Genomic DNA, 18,286 nt, shown 5'->3' with positions numbered 1-18,286 from the left:
TCCTGCAAGCAAGAATATTGGGGAGAGCTATTCAGATTGACGTGCAGTTAGTCTGAATTATTTTTAGTCTGCTTTGGTGGGTGGGCAGTTGCTTTCAGGCTAGTAGTTCAGATGTTGGGTCATTCTCTTAGGAAATGTGGAAGAGGAGGGCTTTTAACTATAAAGAAGGCATTGAAACTTGCCTAGAATGTCAGGTTAGCTGCTCTGTCTTTAGTTATTTGATCCTTTCTGCTTGCTTGAATGATTATGGGCATTTCAAATAGGTTCAAGTGGGACTTGGCTGCAGGTAGAATCCACATGGGTGAAGGCACCTGATCACTGGAAAGGGGTGTTATTTCAGACACATCACTCCCTTATATTTAGCAAAACAAAAATAATTCTGGGATGTTTTCTGCTCCAGCTGTTGTGAAGCCCGTTTCTAAAACAATTCCTCACTGGCAGCCTGAATAGATTTTTGTATTGGCGAGCTAGCTGCCATGATGCTTGGTGTCTGGGTGGGCTGTAATCTTAAAACATGTTGCTAGGCTTTGCGCTGCTGAGAGTTATGTTGGCTTGTCAAAAATGATTCTACAGATGATACTGTGATACCTATACTTGTGCATCAGGTTACAGCGGTTATGACAGAAGCTTTATTAAGTGTAGGTTCTCATTACAGTCCTGTTTATTCTTTAAGCTGTATTACTTTAGGTTGCAATGCATACTTAGCACGTTTAAAGTTCTAATGCCAATCCTTCAACATAGTCATCTCTGTAGTGTGATATAAATAGCAAGATGATGTCCTGAAAATATGCTGTAGTTAGCTGACTGGCTCATAAAAAGGAAGGCATGTTCAGGGCTCACGTACAGCTTGCTGGGCCCAAACTCTTCACACTAATGCAGGTTACGTGACTGTGTGAGTTTTTGTGATCTCTGCTATGTAGACACAAATGGTATACCGTACAGTACTTGGGTTCTTGGAAAATGGGAATGACCAGCAGTCCATGGGTTCCCTGAACGGGACATTGGTCTCAGTTTGTGGATGCTGTATTGAGAAAGTTTCACACTTCATTTCGGGTCTCCACTAGAGAAATTAATGTACATTAAGTTTCAGGGATGTCTTTGGGAATGGCCTCCAACATTTGCCAGTAAGACAATTATGAAAAAGTGAACTTAAGGAATTGATACTGGAAATGATTTTTCATATGGACAAAGGTGGGGGCAGTCACTTGGGAATGCAGCAGAGAGGTTAGTGCATTAAACCATCTCACATGAAAAGGAGTAGCTGTAGGTTGTCATGGATGTCTCCACACCTGATCCTGGAAGTCTCCCTCATGGGGATGGTGGGAAGAGGCTTAGTCTGTGGAAGAAGGTCTTTGGGAGATAACACAGGGTGGGGATAGCTCTGTGGGAGATCCCTTCCTCTGGTTTAAAATGAGCATGTAGTACAAGTTTTACACACAACTGTGGGAGACTTGTAAGCCTTCTGCAGAAGGTAGAGCTTGAGGGGTTAGTGGTAGCATCTGTTGCGCAATATTTCTATACTGTTTTCCTGGTTTCCCACTATTTCTGTGGGGTCTTGATACTGGTTTTATTTCTTGGGCGATATCTCTGTCTTGGGTGATAGCTGTGCAGGTCATTTTTGCTGCATCTACAGGAAAAAAAAATTAATGAGAATGCATAGTTCTGAACCTAGGTTATGGAAAGCTTGTAAAAGCTAAGATTTGTTGTTGCTAGGTGATAAAAGGAACTTGAAGTCTTATCCAAATACTTCAGCCCATTTTGTTTCCCATCATTTCGTGAATCTGCCTGGAAAGCCACCCTTTTTGCAACAGGTTTATGAGCCTCCTCTCTGGCTGTTTCCAACATCATCTGCTTTGCACTGAAGATGTGCCTGAGGATCAAAACTGAGTGTTTTTATGTGTAATAGGAAGTGTTTGTGATCATTTATCTATAGTTGTAAAATATAGCAAAATGCTCTTATAACAGCCCATGGTGCTGCTCAGCTGCTTCTCTGTATCCCGAGTGACTGGAGATGGCAGCTAGAGGCAGGGCTAGGGTGGCTGGTAGAGGATCTGATTCAGCAGTTCATTTTCCAACCATCTTCACAGAGACTCAGCTAGACTTTGATGTTATGAACCTGTTGAAGCTGGAGAAGAGTCTACCTCACATTTGTACTGATACTATATATATCAAATGTATTTTTAATTAAGCTGAATTTGTTTGTGTACTTTCTAGCAGAAGATCTAAAAGCTTCCTTCTTCTAGCTACAGTACTCAGCAGAAGTTCTGTTTGTTTCCTCCTTCCACCCTCAAAAGTGACACCCTCAGTGAATCCTCTTCAGCTAGCAGTGAGGCCAGGATTTGTTGCATCAGAGAGTATCTAATGTTCTCTTGTAGTTTTAGACAAGCATGTGACTATCCTTTGCATGTGTTCAGTGCAAATCACAGCTTTTGAGCAAATCACAGCTTTTTTGAACCTACTGTGGTTCAAGCACAGAACTCTGAAAACCTGTGAGCACTGATACCATAGATAAYGTATTGCATTACAAAACACTGTTGATATAAGAAGCAATTTCTAATGTCTTCAGTTACCTCTGATTTTTGCTTGTGATTTGTTTAGCCCTTGTGTATTGTGTATGGTAACTGAGTTAAAGGGCAACTGAATTCTGCCCCTACAAAGCAATGGTTCATTGGTAATTGTTTATAAGTATATATGGTTGGGAATGGAAAACTTGGGAAATACAGGAACAAAAGTGCACTTGCCATTTGGTTTTGTTATTCTATCATGGATCCTGAAGACCAGGATGAGCAGAAGACCCTCTCCAAGCTGGAACATCAAGTAGAGAAGTGGGAAGAAGTACAGGGGACCAATGATTTCTGGGGCAAAGGTGACCTTGAGTATAGTAGAGCAAAGTTGTACGTTCTGGCAGCCAGTTTCCATGCACACTGTCCGTCTGCATCTGGAGAAGAAACAGGTAAACCCAGACATATATTAAAGACTTGATCCATTTCTAAGCAACTTACCTTGCTGTTCGATACCTCATGCACTTGCTTCTTGATGAAGCAGCTTCCAGCACAGGCAATACTGGGAAACCCAGAAAGGAGATTCACTTTGTGCTCCCTTGGTAATGTGAGGAGGCAGCACTATAAATGTGGACTTCCTGCTTAACAGTGTTTTGGAGGCCTTGTGTCATGCTCCTCTGGGATCTGCAGCTTCAGGGAAGGAACCTAGTTCTGAGGTAAAAAGAGGAGTCTAAGATGTGATGACAAAAAGTGAATAGAAAATAGGTGAGGGCTAGGGGACTTATCTGGATTAGGCAGGATGAGAAAGGGAAGGAGTGGGTTTTATATGCAAGGTTCAAGGTTTCTGTTTTGAATTCCTGGGGCTTCAGCTGAATGCACTGACTAGTTTGATGTAATTATCAGTAGAATAATAATTTTGTCACTTGAGGTTCAGTCTCTGTTGTCATTCCCTAATTCTTTTTTTCCATTGCTCTTTGTTTGGTACTGTTCATTCTCCTCTTTCTCCTACTTCGTTGCTGAAAACAGAGGCTGGTAACATACACTTTGTGGGTCACTAGTGACCTTAAGTCAAAACCATCCTCAGCTTGTCCAGGGAGCTTGTGTAATGGACTTCACCCTTCTTGTGGTGATCAGGTACACACTTCAGAGAAATGGTTCCTCCTGTTCCTCCCCACTCTTTGCTGAGGTAAGCAGGGAGCAGAGGTTGAATTCATTTCTCTCCCCACTCACAATATAGGAGTATTGCAGCCAGCAGGGTATCTGCTCATACTTATAGAGCCAATTCTGGGAGACTAGTCAGTGTTCATTTTATGAAAGTACCTCCATGTTGAAACCAATGCATTCACCGTTGCTCTGCATCAGAGCTCCCATTATTCTATATTTCTTCTGGCAAGGAGGGAGTGGAAGAACGTACCGATCATTAAGCCTGAAGACTGCAGAGAGAACATAGCCCAGCAGGAATCCAATAAAAGGCATCAAGGCAGAAGATCCCAGGAGTGCTGGTGAGAAGGTGGCCGTGATACTGCTTCCAACATTGATGACAGACAGAATGATTATTGCAACAGATGATAGTAGAAGCACAGCCATCCCTGTCTAAAATGAAAGTGTTCAAGACACGGACAAGACAAAAATCCTCATCAAAATGTCTCAACTGTTGGAAGCAGCTGTGTCCAGTTCCATCTATCATATATGTAAGTATATAGTGAGAGATCCACAGTGGTGCATAGGTGCCTTTCATGGGCTTAAATGTTACCAAGTAATCAAGAAGAGACTTGCCAATGCTGTTAGACATTTCAGCTTCCTTTGTGATTTTGAGGTATTACCTAGAGAGACCTTAAATAACAACCTTCCTGGCACATGTGCAAAATGACTGACCAGTATTTTTTTTGTTTGGTCCACCAGCCACTTGTTTCTCAGGCAGAATGACAGTATGTCACTCTGCCCAGGTCCCTCTGTTGGTCAAGTATGACATACTTTTCACCCAAAGTAGCTGGGGAGGAAACCATGTTACTCACAGGTAGAACCTGCCTACAGCAGGTATGCAATGTGGTAGCTGCATTTTCAGATCATCTCACTGGGGCCTGGTGATTCAGCAGGTGAAGTACCTGGGTAATTTTGGGAGGCAGAATACGTAACTCTCATGCCTCTCCACTTTGGAGAATAGTTTAGATGGAGTTCTCCAGCTGTTTATTTACAGCAACTGTACCCCCTCCCTCTTCTAGAGAAGAGAAATACAAAGATGGTGTTAGCAGAAAGGAAAAAGAGCCAAGGGTCAGCTGGGTCAGTATAGGTTGCCTTTCCACTCTAGACTTTTAATGCTTCTTTTAGAAATCTGGTCATCACTTTCCTGTGCTTAGTAAAGGAACCTATGAAGAGCTATGGTCCTCCTACATTTGCTCTAGCCTGACTCCTGGGTTCCCATGCTTCTTAGAGTTTGGCTACTCCTAATACCATTTTATCAGGTGTGTGGGTCCTGGCACCCAAAGTTTTGTTCCATTTTCTCTGATGAGATGGAGTCTGAGTGAAAGAAGCTATGAAAAACAGGTTTGCAAAGTTGTTAGCAGCTCTCTGGGTACTGCTGTTGAAGTTGTTGGGTTAGGCAATGTTTACCTGGTTGTCCAGATTTCCCTTTTGCTGTTTAAATGCTAGATATACAAAGAGGGTAGGGAGATGACTGCAGACTTAAACAGGTGCTTAGTGATCTGGTGGATTTGGCTGGATGGATATCTCATTGCTCTAAGTAGAAGCTTTGCAGTTTGCCTTTTGCGCRGTGCTAGAGCTCTGAGAACAGCAGGGAGGTTTTTTTGTATCTTGGGTCTGCTTGGTTACAGTTTTTAGTGCTGCTTGTAGCAATAGAAAATAAAGTTAAAATTGAAACTAACAGAAGAGAGCAAAGTAGGAGATTGCCTACAAAATGCTGTCCATCCAATAGAAGTTGAGGACCTCTCTATTAGCAAATACTGTTTAAAGACTAAAGTGATGGTTTTGAGTACTGTACTCAGCCATCTCACTGGTTTGTGGCATGCCTTAAAGAAGTTAATTTCTCTATACCTCTAGTTTTGTAAGCTTCCTTGAGGCCCTTGGCTGAAAGGTGACTAGCACAGGATACTTCTTACCTTGATGACGAAGCCAGTGTACTCTGTTTTCTTCTCATTCAAGATGATGCCAATGGCACAGGGAATTAGCATAAGGACCAGGGAGACGATTATTCCTTTGTATGGCACCTTGCCCTCCAGATCACCCTCATATAGTCCTCCCAAATAAAGGTACAGAAGCAGCGGCATTAGTCCAATTGCCAGGACTGTTGAGCATGTGGTCATTACAATGCTGAGAGGAAGAAAGAACCTTTCAGTAAAAGAATAACATCTTTTGTGGAATATGGTCATTTTCTTACTAACCTGGACACATGATTTTAATCTAAAACTTTACCTTGCTCTTTCCAGCCTGTCATTGAACTTTCCTCAACATTACTATCAGGTTGTAGAAGGACTTAATACAAATAGAGACGGGGGAAGAAAAGCTCTAATTTAAGCTCAGAAAGGACCTTTGTTACAGGTACAGCTCGTATTTCAGAAATTCATAAGTGCCAAAACCATGCTCAATCATTTTTGCCTGGATATTGCTAGGGTTTGTTGGAATGAGGGCCACTTCTAGTTCCACATTTCTCATGGATGCAGCTTCTTCAGACAACGCTGTCATTCTACATGCAAAGGCAGCTGGTCTCCAGCTGTACCAATAACTGGCATGGTGGAGAAGTGAGGTAACATTAGGCATGTGTACTACTATATGGAGGTGGAAAAAGTGCTCCAGCACCCATCTCATCAAGAGTGACTTATATTGTATGCTTCATAGAAAGGTGTAAATTCCATTTTATTGTAAAGCAGGGACAAATTGGTTTGTTGAGCAATGTGTGCTTTAAAAATATTCTAGACTTAATATTTCAGTCTTTGTTTAGCTTCTTGGGGATTGCTAATGTTGATTAAGCTAGCTTCTGAACTGATTGTACAACTATACTGGCCTGGGCAATGTATATGTGCTCAGTTTTCCTTACCTGAGGTTCATATCTCCTTTCAGTGCTAGGCTAAAGATGTTTGAGAGGTTTCCACCTGGACAGCAGCCACAGATGAGGATGGCCAGGGATTCTATAGTACCTAGCTGGAAGAGCTTGCCCAAAACAAATGCTGTCAAAGGCATTACACCGTACTGAGCCATTACAGCAATTGCTACCCCTTTGGGTTTCCTGAGGTGAGTTGTGATCTTGGTTATCTCCATTGTGCACCCCAAAGATACCATGACGATGAAGAGGACCACAATAAGGATCGCATTCAGGGCTTTGTCTGTGGCCTGCTGGCCAAATGCAAATGGTGGTGCAGTGCTGGTCAAGGAGGTGCTCTGTGTATGACCTGGGCTCCAAAGCTCCGGGCTCTCAAAGGCTCCCTTGGTCTTATTCATTCTGCTGAAGAGTTTAGAGGTCCCTTCTTCCATAAGCGGCTGGCAAGGTGAGGAAGGGATTGATTCAGAAATCTGAATAAAATTCAGTAAATACAAGCAAAATGTGAGCTCTTTTCCTGCCTGTGGTCTGCACCTTCTCTCCTTCAGGCCACCACTCTTATCATTTAGCAGCTGTTGAAGCTGAAGTCTGTTTTGAGGGATTGTGTTGATTATAATTTATGCTTCTTGGAAACTTCTTGCCTAGGATGTCGAAGCATTCTCCTTATGCATAGAATCACAACAGAGTATCTCTACTACTCACATTGTCAATCAACACATGTCACAAAGCCCAGTTTCCGTCTCTGTTTCATAACAATGAAACATGAATCCTGCTCGCTTCAGTAGTACCTTGTGTAGCTTGCCTATACTTCCACTCTGGTCTCCCACTCCGTTAGTGTCTGTTTTCACCATATGTGAACAAGGGCATAGCTGGTGAAAATGAGAGGGAGGCTCATTTAAAATCAATAGAGAGAGACATTTCATACAAAGCAAAATAAACCAGAAGAACTCTTGGCCATGAAACATCTCTAAGGCCAATGCTTACAAGCATGATGCATCCAGGGTACTTTATTTTTAAGAAGGCTTATAAAATCCTTATGCTCCTGGCCATAAGTCAATCTCTCAATAGTAAGGCTAGGTAGAAACTACCTCTATGGACAAGTAGTTTCTCTGGTAAACTGTTAGAGGCTTTCATATCTCTTTTACTGATGCAATTTCCTCTTATCAGAGCCAGGATATGGACAGAGACATGCACTGCTTGACGTTGCCTAGCGAGTTTTTGGTTGCACGAGAATGAATTCTCTAAGCTTTACCAATGTTCAAAATATTATTCCTGCCTTGGTGTCGAGGGGAGGTTCTGTGTGCGAGGAGCCCCTGAGCAGCTCCTACAGTGCAAAGCAATGCTCGCTGCATACTGTGCACAGCACAGGTGGACAGGCTGCATGGTGAAGCCTGAGGTACCTTGCACTGTGATCCAGTGAGCAGTGCTGGCATGGCCCAACCTCTTCAAGCAAGGTCAAGCAAGCAGTTTTAGCTTAGCCCCCTCTCTGCTCCGACACTACTTGCCTTCTGCTTCCAGTGCAAGGTTTCATGTCACGGCATGGGTGCAGCTCTCTGGTGAGCAAGGAAATAGGAGAGGGCACGGAGGCAGGAAGAGGGACCGAAGAGGTGGCTATCAAAGATTGTTCATCTAACTGCTGCAGAAGCTGAAGGGACCCCTTCTGCTCTTCCCTGCTGCTTCCCATCACCTGGCTGAACAGCAGGTACATGCACCATGCTAGGGAACAGCATGCTGCCTGCCCCATCAGCAGGTGCTGTGCTCCCTGACCCCTCTACAKGTTTTGCCTTTTTTTAGGGAGCAATTTGACTGGAGCCCACTGCCAGAGTCGGATGTGGGGCTATACAGAAACACACAAACCCAGATACATTAAACCAGAGTGAAGTAAATGCCGTTACCTTAAATGCCTGTGAATACAGCTTTAGGAGGCTTCAGTGAGATTGCTTGCTGCTCCATCCATTCCTGGTTGAACTTGGTGAGCAGTAACACTCTTCAGTCCTCCTGATTCAAGAAAATCTTTTTCCCTTGGCAAAATCTTGTCTTTTTGCAGAACATAATGCCCATGTCTAAAAGAGTCTTTTAGATAGTGAAATTCTCAGAGTATGTGTTGTTGTAGGACTGTTGTCTTTTTCTCTCTGGCACAGAATTAGGGCAGGATTTTAACCAGAGGAGGGGGAAGGAGTTGCTGCAGTATGGCCAGACTTTAATCCTTTGCTAAAGATCATTATAATTCTGTTCTGCTTGTTTCAGTAATGTATTCATCATTTCTATTCATCTCAGAGCTCAGCAGGCAGCAACCTTTCCAGCCCGGCTGCTCTGGAAGAATCACTGGATGCAGGCAGGATTGTCAGAGCTTTTCTTCCTGGTCCTTGCTTGCTCTTATTTTGGTTGGGAACTTTGTCTTCTAGGCTGGGTGCCATGCAGGAAAAGCAGCAACAGCAGCTCTTGAGCCCGGTGCATGCATCCCCAATCAGGCTGGGGCAGAGTGGTGCCAGGAGCCCTGTGGGAGAGAGGCAAAAGCAGCAGGACAGAACCACACCAAGAATTCCCCATTTCTCTCCATGTTTGTGCCTGCCAGCTTCTCATGTACCCTTTGAATGCTCCACCATTAGTTTGGACTGTGCTGCTCATGCCTGGAGAGATGTGCTCTCCCCATAATATGCAGGCGGTGCTTTGAGGCAAATAGTAATGTATAGTCTCATTTCTGGAGTCTTGGCTAAGCAAACAGGAAGAGATGCCCTGAAGTACAGCGAGTATTTTATTTTTCTTTGGGCAAGTGCAAGATTTCCAGGCACAAATAAATGCTGTTAGAGTAGCACATGGGTAAAGCCCCTAAGAGTTGGTAGGAAATGCATGAGCAAAGTCTGCAGCAGTTCCTTCTGCATTTTTCTCCCTCCCTTCAGTTTTATTCCCAAAGAGCTTCAGACTTTCTAAGAAAATGTTTGTTTCCACTGTGTTTGACTGTGCCTTTTAACTGTACACTGATTTTTGTCAGAAGATGCAAGAAAAGTCAAGTCACACAATTAATTTGCTTATAAAATGTATCTGCCTCTACAGCCCACAGAATTCCCCCAGCAAGGTCAGTACCATTCAGTATTTTACAATGGCAATACTATAATTCTCTCCCCATTTGTCTTTGCAGGACTATAGAAGAATGTTTCAACTACCCTGATAATTAAAAAAAAAAAAAGCCTAATAGTTTTATGCTCTTCAAAAGTTCCTGCTGGCTCCCTGCTGGTTAAAACAGGAAATGCCAGAGGAACCAAGAGAGAGATTCACTGGGAGAAGGGGAATAAATTATGATCCCTGTTTCACCCCGATTCATGCTGGGGATGTCCAGTCATTTTACACAGACACTGGAGCTGGGCATCTCTGTTCAGACGTGGCCAGATAACCACATCTCAGCTCTGAAACAGGCTGGAGCTGGGTTGGGCCAAGGAGCATGGCTGGAGGAAGGTGCAGGCTGTGGTGCCCGGGGCTGCCTGGGCGGCTGTCTGCAGGCACCTTGCCCCGTGGGGACAGTCGCGATGCTCAGGGGTGGCAGTGCTGAGAGCAGGTGCTGCATGCTGCCTGGGCCTCTGCTCTGGTTCTCCTCCCTGGGGAAGCAGGACGGCTCTTCTGGGGAGACCTGAGGACACCCAGCTAGTTTCATCCCGAGGCAATATAGGCTTCTTCTTTACTTTGACCACTTCCTGGACTCAGTCTTTAAAAGATAAGTTTCTAACTGTTCCCTAAACGTTCTCCCTTTTCTTCCTTATGGTTCAAATATGCCCAAGTAGCTTTCCCCCGTAGTGCGAAGGTCCATGTCCTTACACTGTATAAGGCTAAGGAGCTTAGTGAAAGGTCCTGCACAGCTCCACCACTTGAGGGCAGTGGTTGCATGCTAAGGGCCAGATTGCTGTTTGAGGATAAAAGACTTCATAAAATAGTATGTCTTCTTGTAGGTGCCATCTCTTAGATCTTTTTTATTAGGTCAAATACTCCCAAATTCAAAGATACTGTCTAATACAATGGGTATCATAGGATACTTAACAAGCCCGAGGTATTGAAAATAATTTGATACAAGTCTGCAGGCTTCTTGTTAGAGCTCAAAAGTGTTGTGGACTTTATTTTTAAAGACACCAAAGGAGTCAGTACTTTATGCTTTCTAAATACAACTTCATAAATTTACTAGATAAATACGAAGTGGCTCGTGTGCCTCCTTTAATGGTGGGGAGCTGAGTTTTTCAGTTTGCAGCTAGGACTGTAATTTCTTTTGTGTTTTTACAGAATTTAACACAACTGAGCTTACCCTAGTTGTTGTCCAAAGGCCATACTTCAGCAGATGTGCCCAATACAAGTGATGGTGACTTGATGTGTGCCAGATTTTACACTAAGATGACCCACAGTCCAAACAAGATCTTGACATCTGGTGCCCATATTTAACTCAGGTAAGGTTTTCTTAATGCCCAGTTATGCTGGGATAATCAATTTTCTCTTTTTGTGTGTGCATTTTTGAGGCAACTGGCTCTCTAGTGCTTGCCTCTCCTGCCCCCTCCCCAGGTGTGCAGTGGAAGATGCTTTCCCTCCTATTTTGCTGGACTGCTCTTCCTCGCAGGCCCGGCTGCAGCTGCGATGAGGTGGTTGTGTGTCTGCCTTCATTGGCACACTCTGCGCTGGGTACCAACACACATGTTTCTCCCCCTCCCACAGCAGTAAACCTGCCTGTGCTTTCTCTTCATTTTTGCTTTGCGCTGTCCTGGATGGTGACAGAAATGTCCTCCCTAGCCTTGCTTATATTCTTGTATATTCTTCTTTCTCCCTCCAGTTGTTCAGCATTGTCTGATTGCTCATGAGGATGTTGGTAGCAGGTCAGTACCAATCTTACCTAGATGAGGCCAAGGGGTTGCACCACAGCAGCCATGTCCATGTGACTGGCACCGTGCTGAAGTGGCTGTCAACAGGTTCAAGAGGGATGTTTCTACAGGAACAACTGCTCTTTGTCAGGGCTTGCTCTAATTGTGGCTCCGCAAGGCCACAGTTTTTCTCCTGTCTGTGTTTTCCATTGCTATTATCATCTGAGGATGCAACCTCTCTGGCTTTACCATTGAAGTCTAGGTACATTTAGGTCTTCAAAACAAAAAGAGTCATAATTCTTGTCTAGTGGTCCCTGTCATAACTAAAGCAGAAACTAACCTGGTTTTGTGCTTCCTCCTCAGCCTTTTGAGCTCCTTGAATGACTGAATGTACTGGTTACCCTGGGTTTATTTTTGAATATGTATGGGGGTAGGTTTCTGAGCTGACTAGCAGCTGTCGCCTGTGGTTTGGTCTGGCTTGTCCGAAGGAAAATTGTGCGTTTGGGGTGGCATTTAGGTTTGTTTATGTCTGATTCCATTCTGATAGATGGAAAGAAATGAGAACAAATAGAACAGACTCGTCTTGAGAGGCAAACCGGTCACCACCTGGCTTGAAGTAGTCCAGGCAGGGGCTGTGATGTACCATGGGCCAGGGCAGCTGTGGCCTGACACCAGGGTGAGGGCTGCCCTCCCCTCTCCTTGCCCCTATGCTAGGTCCTGTCGTGTGGCCATGCCTCTGCATTGAGTGCCGTGTTGGGCCAGCTCCATGCTGGAGGGTGGCCACATGGCACATCACAGGGAAGGGACAGGTCTGCAGCATGTCCTTGGAGCAGGACAGACCTTCAGGGCGAGGGGCAGCTGGAGAGCGGCACCCAGCCCTCGCCATCCCAGCAGCTCTCACTGGATTCCTGCAGCAGTGCCAAAAGCTCCTGCAGTGCTACCATGGGAGCAGCTGAACCCCTGAGACCGCAGCAGGGGAGCAGGAGTTGGGGGCTTCAGCCCCCTTACGTGCCGCTGCCCCTGTTCCCCCAGCTCAGGCTGTGCATGTGTAAGGAGGGGTTGCTATACACTGTGCACTTTGCAGAACAGCAGCATCAGTTTATGAAAATCAGCTTGCAGTATGATTCGCTTGTCTTCCTATCACAAGCACAGAGACAGTGAAAGACAGCCAGGGAGTCGTGGGTTCAGCCCTGGCTGGTGGCCGGGCCAGTGACGTCCTCGGCTGCCACCCCCTCCCGGATCAGCATCACACCGCTGTGGCCTCTCGCAGACATCCAGACGTGCCAGAGACAGACGGTGGTGCAATATGTGATTCACTAACCAGCTGCGTTTGCTGTGTGGCATCCCCAGAACGGATCGCCCAGTTGCCATGGCCCTGCAGTGGGGTGGCCAGGATCATACGCTGGTGCTTTCCTGGTGGCTGGCATTGCCGTGGCCGTGGCCATCTTCCACCGCTGGGTATTTGTGGGCTCTCTGCCTTGGCAATACAAGTCTCTTAGCAGTTCTGAGTGCAGTGAGGAGCCAAAGTTGTTTATATTTATTCAAATCCCATTTAGCATCCATCAGGCTTAAAATTCCATGACTGCCCTCTTATACAATTTTGTTTGATAGGAAAATAATTAATTCTGCAATTAAGTTCTGCCCAGAACAAATGATGTAAGAGCACCCCATATGGGCTAAATTAGTGCCTGCTGAGACACAGCACCACCATCTGTCTGGTTTAGTGACACCTCTTTTAAACAGTCAGAGGAGGGTACAATACATCGTCCTGTGATTTTACTGATGGCTTAATCTTAAACGGAGGCCCACAGAACACTTGGAAGTGTTAGCTCGAGTATGTTTCAGTTGGTTAGCAGTGAAAAATGAGCTTACGCCTATGTTTCTTTTCCATTTTAGGGAAGTCATTTTAAATTTGAGCTTGCTGGTCAGGTGGGCTTTGCTTATGCCTCAAACAGTAAGGGAAACTCTGGAGAAAAAAAAAACACTCCACAGATTGTGATGTACTGTAGGCATTGAGACCAAAATGGTGATACACTCATAAGATAATATGCTCAAATTTCAGTATGTTGCCTCTTCCTCCTAATTTCTATAGTGAGTCTTTCCTTCAGTATTATGAAGTGATGAAAGGCCTTGCTTCCAGTGTGCTGACTCAAGGAGAAAGGGCCCCTTCCCATCCTGTGAGGTTACTACTCTAAGGGTTTTTAAATTGTTCCAAATAGAGAGGTCTGTTTCTGCAGAAGGGCAATTTTTACAGTTAGTAAACGTAGGTTGCAGAGTATTTCTGGCTGCTGCAATAGCTGCTAATTTTTCTCTGAAGAGTCAGTAGCAGCTATTGTGACATGGTGGTAAGTAGTAAAGGCTCTGTTTTTCCTTGGCTGGAACCAGTGTGCAGGTCTGGGGCAGAAACCCCTGTGCTGACTGGCATTGTGTGGGGCAAGGGGAGCATGTGGGGCACCACTGAGTTACCGGCTTTGAAGGGAGATTCTGGCTTTGCTACTCATCTTAAAAGGCAGATGTATGGGTGGGAATGGAATTCCAAAGAAGCAGGATGGAGGAAGGATATTAATTTCAGTGATGTTCATTTTTCCCCATGGGAAAAGAGGTATTGTTTATTATCTATTGCAGTCACTCGTTAACTCCATAGTTAGTGAGTCTAGTTAATCTTGACTTTGGTTTCCTTAGGGACCAGATGTCAATGACAGCTTCATAAATATTTGACAGTTTAAGTTGCCTTGAAACTTTGGCAGAATGCTGTTGGCGGGCCATCAGGAGCTTCCTTAAGCCTGTATCCAATCCATATAGCCCTGATTTTTGCTCTTAGTTTCATGTGAGAAGCAAACCCTGCCTGCTGTTTTTCTGACCTATGGAGGGTTRTGTCTTTAAAGGAAATGTTGCATTTTCTCTGGATCACGTGGCAAGTCTTTATGGTACGAGCTCAGGAGAGTCGATCAGGATGGCAGAAAGTTTCCTAGTCCCTTGCCCAGCTATGGAGCCCTTAAGCTTGTGAAGGGTAACTTCACCTTGTGCTGAGGTAAGTGTGTTTAATGTATAAAGTTCATATTTTAAGCAATTTTTTGGGGATAGATTGTGTTTAAGTTCTAACTGCAGCTTTAAGCAGTTCAGTTAGTGACATGAATTAGCCCTTCTTTCTGCCTGATGAATATAAACATTTAATAAAGGAGACAGCTAGGAAAACAGGAAGTAAGAAATAAGGTAATCAAGAGTTGACAAGGATTAACGAAAGAATCTATGGCTTTTACTCAAACCCCAGGGGAGAACAAGGACATCCCTGAAAAGGCAGACTCATCACCCACTCTTTCCCCTCCCACTGCTCTCCAAGCACTCATCTGAAGAGTAGTGAAATTGCCTTAGATAAGAGAGAGAAATCTCCATGTCAAGGGGAAGGCATGGTAACTACATGCAAACCGCCAGGGTTTAATCTTAGCAATAAGTCCCCAGTGGCTGTATGGGAAACTTCTAAAAGGCATGTAAGAGCCAGACTGCGTAGTGGGAATTTACTCTGAAGTGATGTGCTCCAGCAGCAGTGCAGTAGAGCTGGCCTTGCCTCCACTCCAACTCAATGCTTTCATGTGAAGGATCAGTGCGACAACTGGGGAGTTTTCCCATGCAACTTGCACGCAGCGCTGTGGGAGAGTAGCCCATACTCTTCCTACATGGTTTGCCAGCAAAACCTAGTACTAACAGGTCTCTGCGGATCCTCTAGTCCACCACTCTGCTGTGATGTCCTCAGCCACCATCCTTCCCAGCACGTCAGGCTACACAGAGCGCCCTGACTCCTGCTGAGTGTCAGATAGAGTGTTTTTGTCTTCCACTTCCCATTTCTTTGTCTTGCAGCTTCCTTGAGACTAGGAAGAAAAGATGGCAGAGGACTGGGAAAAATATATTGGGTGTACTGGTTACAGAAGCTGAGCCCTTCAGCGCAGCAAGTCTTTGATGGTTCTGGTTGTCCCTGTTGGTATTCTGTGACAGGCCACAATACTCCAAAGAGCTCTGGGAAAGCTGGTGAGGACCCTTTGTACCTCTGCCAAATGCATCACAGGACATTTGCCACACTGTATTCTGTTTGATAGGAAGAACAACAGTTTGGTTGGCCCATTGTCTTAGAGATGGGCTAAAACTAGTTGTCCTGCTTTCTGCTGGAGATGTGTTGTTTCTCCCAAGAAGTTGCTCTCCAGTGCTTATTTGTACAAAGCTGCGCTTGCTCCTCGTCCTGCTGGGGACACCCCCTGCTCCATGGCTCCCTAAGCCCCACCTTTGACTTCTTTATGCTAATCCATAACAGAAACCTTTATACACGCAATCTCTTCTAGGCTKAATACAGAGGAAGGTCAGCAATGCTTGTTGGAGCAACTGACCCCTGAGAAAGCCTCTATCCTGCACCAACAATTTGAGCTGCTTTCCCTGTTGCCATCAGAAATGTGGGGCTCTAGGGGCAGAACGGACTCAAGTGGTGTTGCCTTGAGAGTGTGGGGTGGGTGCTCATTGCTTCTTTCTGATGGATGAAAGCAGCACTGCTTCCCTGAATGCTACAAACACACTGTGTCTGGTCTGCCAGGCCACTGAGGTGGCATCAGAATCACCCAGAGAATTGAAATAGGTAAGCGAATGATGTGATATTGCAGGATTAGAGAGAGAGAGAGAGAGATGAAAAAATATAAACTAGGATCAGCTGTGGCAGTACAAGGCAAAAAGTGCATATCCAAATGTGCCCAGAACTGGAGCAGTGGCCACAGCAGAAATGAAGTTTGGGTCTTTCTTGTTATTACAGCCGGACTCTGTAAGCTCTGTCCCATATTTTTGCTGTGCACACTTCTGATTGTCATGCTGAAACAAGAACGGTTGAAATCCAAAGGGTCTTTTATAAAACTGTCTCTTTTGGAAAACAAACAGAAAAATTAATTTAAGAAATGTAGTCCAAAACAGAGCTATGTTTGAGTTGCATGCCTGACCTTGTAGGACCAAGTTGACATTTTGGAGTTACAGGGGTAATAAGGATGAAAATGATGCTGCCACCTTGGAGTTTGTGGCTTTGCCTGGCTCAGAACTGCTCTTTTAGCATCCTTGCCCCACTGACTGCAATGACTGAAAATGATCTTGTATCTGTTCTCTCTTACTCTTGTGTTTTTCTGTCTTACTCTTTGCAGCAAAGCTGTAGATGGTGTTATTACAAGATTAGCCTTATCTCTGTCCATAGGCATGATAGGTGCTTAGAGAAGGAGAGGACGTGTTAGATTTCTTAGGAGTCAAGATTTCCCTGAGAGGCAGAAATGGCTGCTGTAGCCACACTGCACTTGTTCACAAAGCCCAGGACCAAAAAGTCCCTGAGCAAATGGCCTGGTTAGGTCTAGATCCTGCTCTCTGCTTTATCACTGTCTCCTGTGGAGTGGGGAAAGCCACTGAAGCAATCTGAGGTTAATCAGATGGACATAATACTTTCTAGCTGCAGAAGAGTTTCTTCATGTTTGCCTGCTCAATGTTCCTTTTTCTAAAGGTAAAGGGGTTAAATCTTCTATAGGCAATGGACACAGTGTTAAGCCATTGAGAGTGCAGGCGGTTTTATTGGCCATAAGCAAGGGGAGGATATAGAGATTCTGAATAAAGAAAAAGCAAAGGAGGAAGGGAAACATGCCACAGAAGGGACTGCACTGGTTAACAGCTCCAGCAAACGTCAGGAGTGACCTATGGTGTGAGGCTTCCTGCCCCAGCACCCTGCAAACACCCACCGGCACCCCAGCACCTTCCTTTCACAAGGCTCCCCTGCTGCCAGGGCTTTGCTCTCCCAACTAGGAAGCTGCTGCTCTTCAGCTCACCTTAAGGCCAGGCTGTCAGAAAACAGCATTCAGCCACAAGACTCCTTGAAGTGTTCTCCCCTGCAAAAACTCTTTTTTTTTTTTTTTTTTTTAAACCTGCTTCCATTCTCAAGGCAGCTGCAGAAAGGCCGGTGTGAAAACGTAGCTCCCGGCACAGCACAAGGAGGTGTGCCATCCTGGAGGAGCACCCGGAGGGGGCACGGGAGACAGCAATGCCTTCACAAGGCAGCAATGTAGCTGAAACCTGTAATCTGAAACCATGTCATAAGGGATGTTTGAAGTCTGATCATCCCTGGGTCAGTCCTGGGCTATTGGCCAAGCTGTCACATGAACAGCAACCAATCAGTGGAGTAATACTAAATAAATACTAGATGTAAAGAAATACKTGGATACCCTCACCTGTTTGTGTACAGGACAAACTTTCTGAGTATTCAGTGACATGGTTATGTCACTGCTTTTTTAGTTTGGATTTTGGAGGACTTTTGCTCTTTTTTTCCCACATCTGTTCTGTTTTTCTTGAACTTACACCCGTTATGATAAGATCCTGGTTCAAAGTGAAGGGGCAGGACATGCAGGGGGTTATGGTGCTCATTTGCTGATGAAGAGAGCTGGACCTATTTCCTTGCTTTGCCCTTGGTGCAGGACACAGACAATTACCATTACCATCTATCTTCACCTTTTCCAGCTCTATAGACCCACCTGTGCTGAACTTTCCCTGGGACAGTGCTTGTGGATGGCTGGTTCACAGTTTGCATGCCAGCAAAGCTGCATTCCTGTGGCTGCCAACCCCACTTCTGCTTACTTGCTGGTGAGTTCAAAAGCCGGATGAATTTGGGCATGCTTTATCACATGAAGGGAAAGGAGACCCTCATTTCACTCATTTAGCAATTGCCCTACCACATTAAAGCAATAAGACACATCCATCCTCTGTCCTGCCTCTGAAACTGGCCATGGTGAATTATTTTGAAAACTGAAGAAAGTGAATCCTTAGCCAACAGTTATGGAATAACCTGCTCATGGAAGAAATTTCTTCCTGCTCCCATTAACAAATACGCAGGTTATATACTGGAG

The 18,286-nt window shown here is 44.9% G+C and overlaps 1 protein-coding gene and 1 long non-coding RNA gene across 3 annotated transcripts; one reads left to right on the top strand and one right to left on the bottom strand.

Annotated features, from left to right (window-relative positions):
- SLC10A1 (solute carrier family 10 member 1) lies at positions 1 to 7,004 on the bottom strand. The gene is made up of 5 exons (XM_026060954.1): positions 6,553 to 7,004; positions 5,618 to 5,828; positions 3,916 to 4,094; positions 2,742 to 2,938; positions 1 to 1,627 (listed from the first exon to the last, which is right to left on the bottom strand). The coding sequence occupies exons 1-5, from the start codon at positions 6,984 to 6,986 to the stop codon at positions 1,431 to 1,433; spliced, it is 1,218 nt and encodes a 405-aa protein (XP_025916739.1). The 5' UTR covers positions 6,987 to 7,004; the 3' UTR covers positions 1 to 1,430.
- On the top strand, positions 6,666 to 17,588 carry LOC112963669. Of its 2 annotated transcripts, XR_003252686.1 has the most exons (4): positions 6,666 to 6,746; positions 10,819 to 10,979; positions 14,270 to 14,415; positions 15,240 to 17,588. It is a non-coding gene; the product is annotated as an uncharacterized LOC112963669 (long non-coding RNA). The 2 variants fall into 2 exon arrangements; XR_003252685.1 differs by lacking the exon at positions 6,666 to 6,746 and having other exon boundaries at positions 10,293 to 10,979.
- Positions 17,589 to 18,286: the final 698 nt, after the last annotated feature.

The sequence above is a fragment of the Apteryx rowi genome, unplaced genomic scaffold, assembly GCF_003343035.1.
Source record: "Apteryx rowi isolate R43461 unplaced genomic scaffold, aptRow1 scaffold_173, whole genome shotgun sequence".
In the NCBI taxonomy this organism is placed as follows: Eukaryota; Metazoa; Chordata; class Aves; order Apterygiformes; family Apterygidae; genus Apteryx; species Apteryx rowi.
Note: the sequence above shows the minus strand (reverse complement) of the source record. Positions and strands in the feature narration are given on the sequence as shown.

Excerpts from the sequence above, each read along its gene's own strand:
- SLC10A1 (XM_026060954.1), bottom strand. The coding sequence starts at position 6,986 with ATGGAAGAAGGGACCTCTAAACTCTTCAGCAGAATGAATAAGACCAAG. Across the intron at positions 5,829-6,552 it reads AAAGGAGATATGAACCTCAG|CATTGTAATGACCACATGCT; the intron begins GTAAGGAAAACT and ends TCTTCCTCTCAG. Across the intron at positions 2,939-3,915 it reads GTCTTCAGGCTTAATGATCG|ATGCAGACGGACAGTGTGCA; the intron begins GTACGTTCTTCC and ends TTTCTTCTCCAG.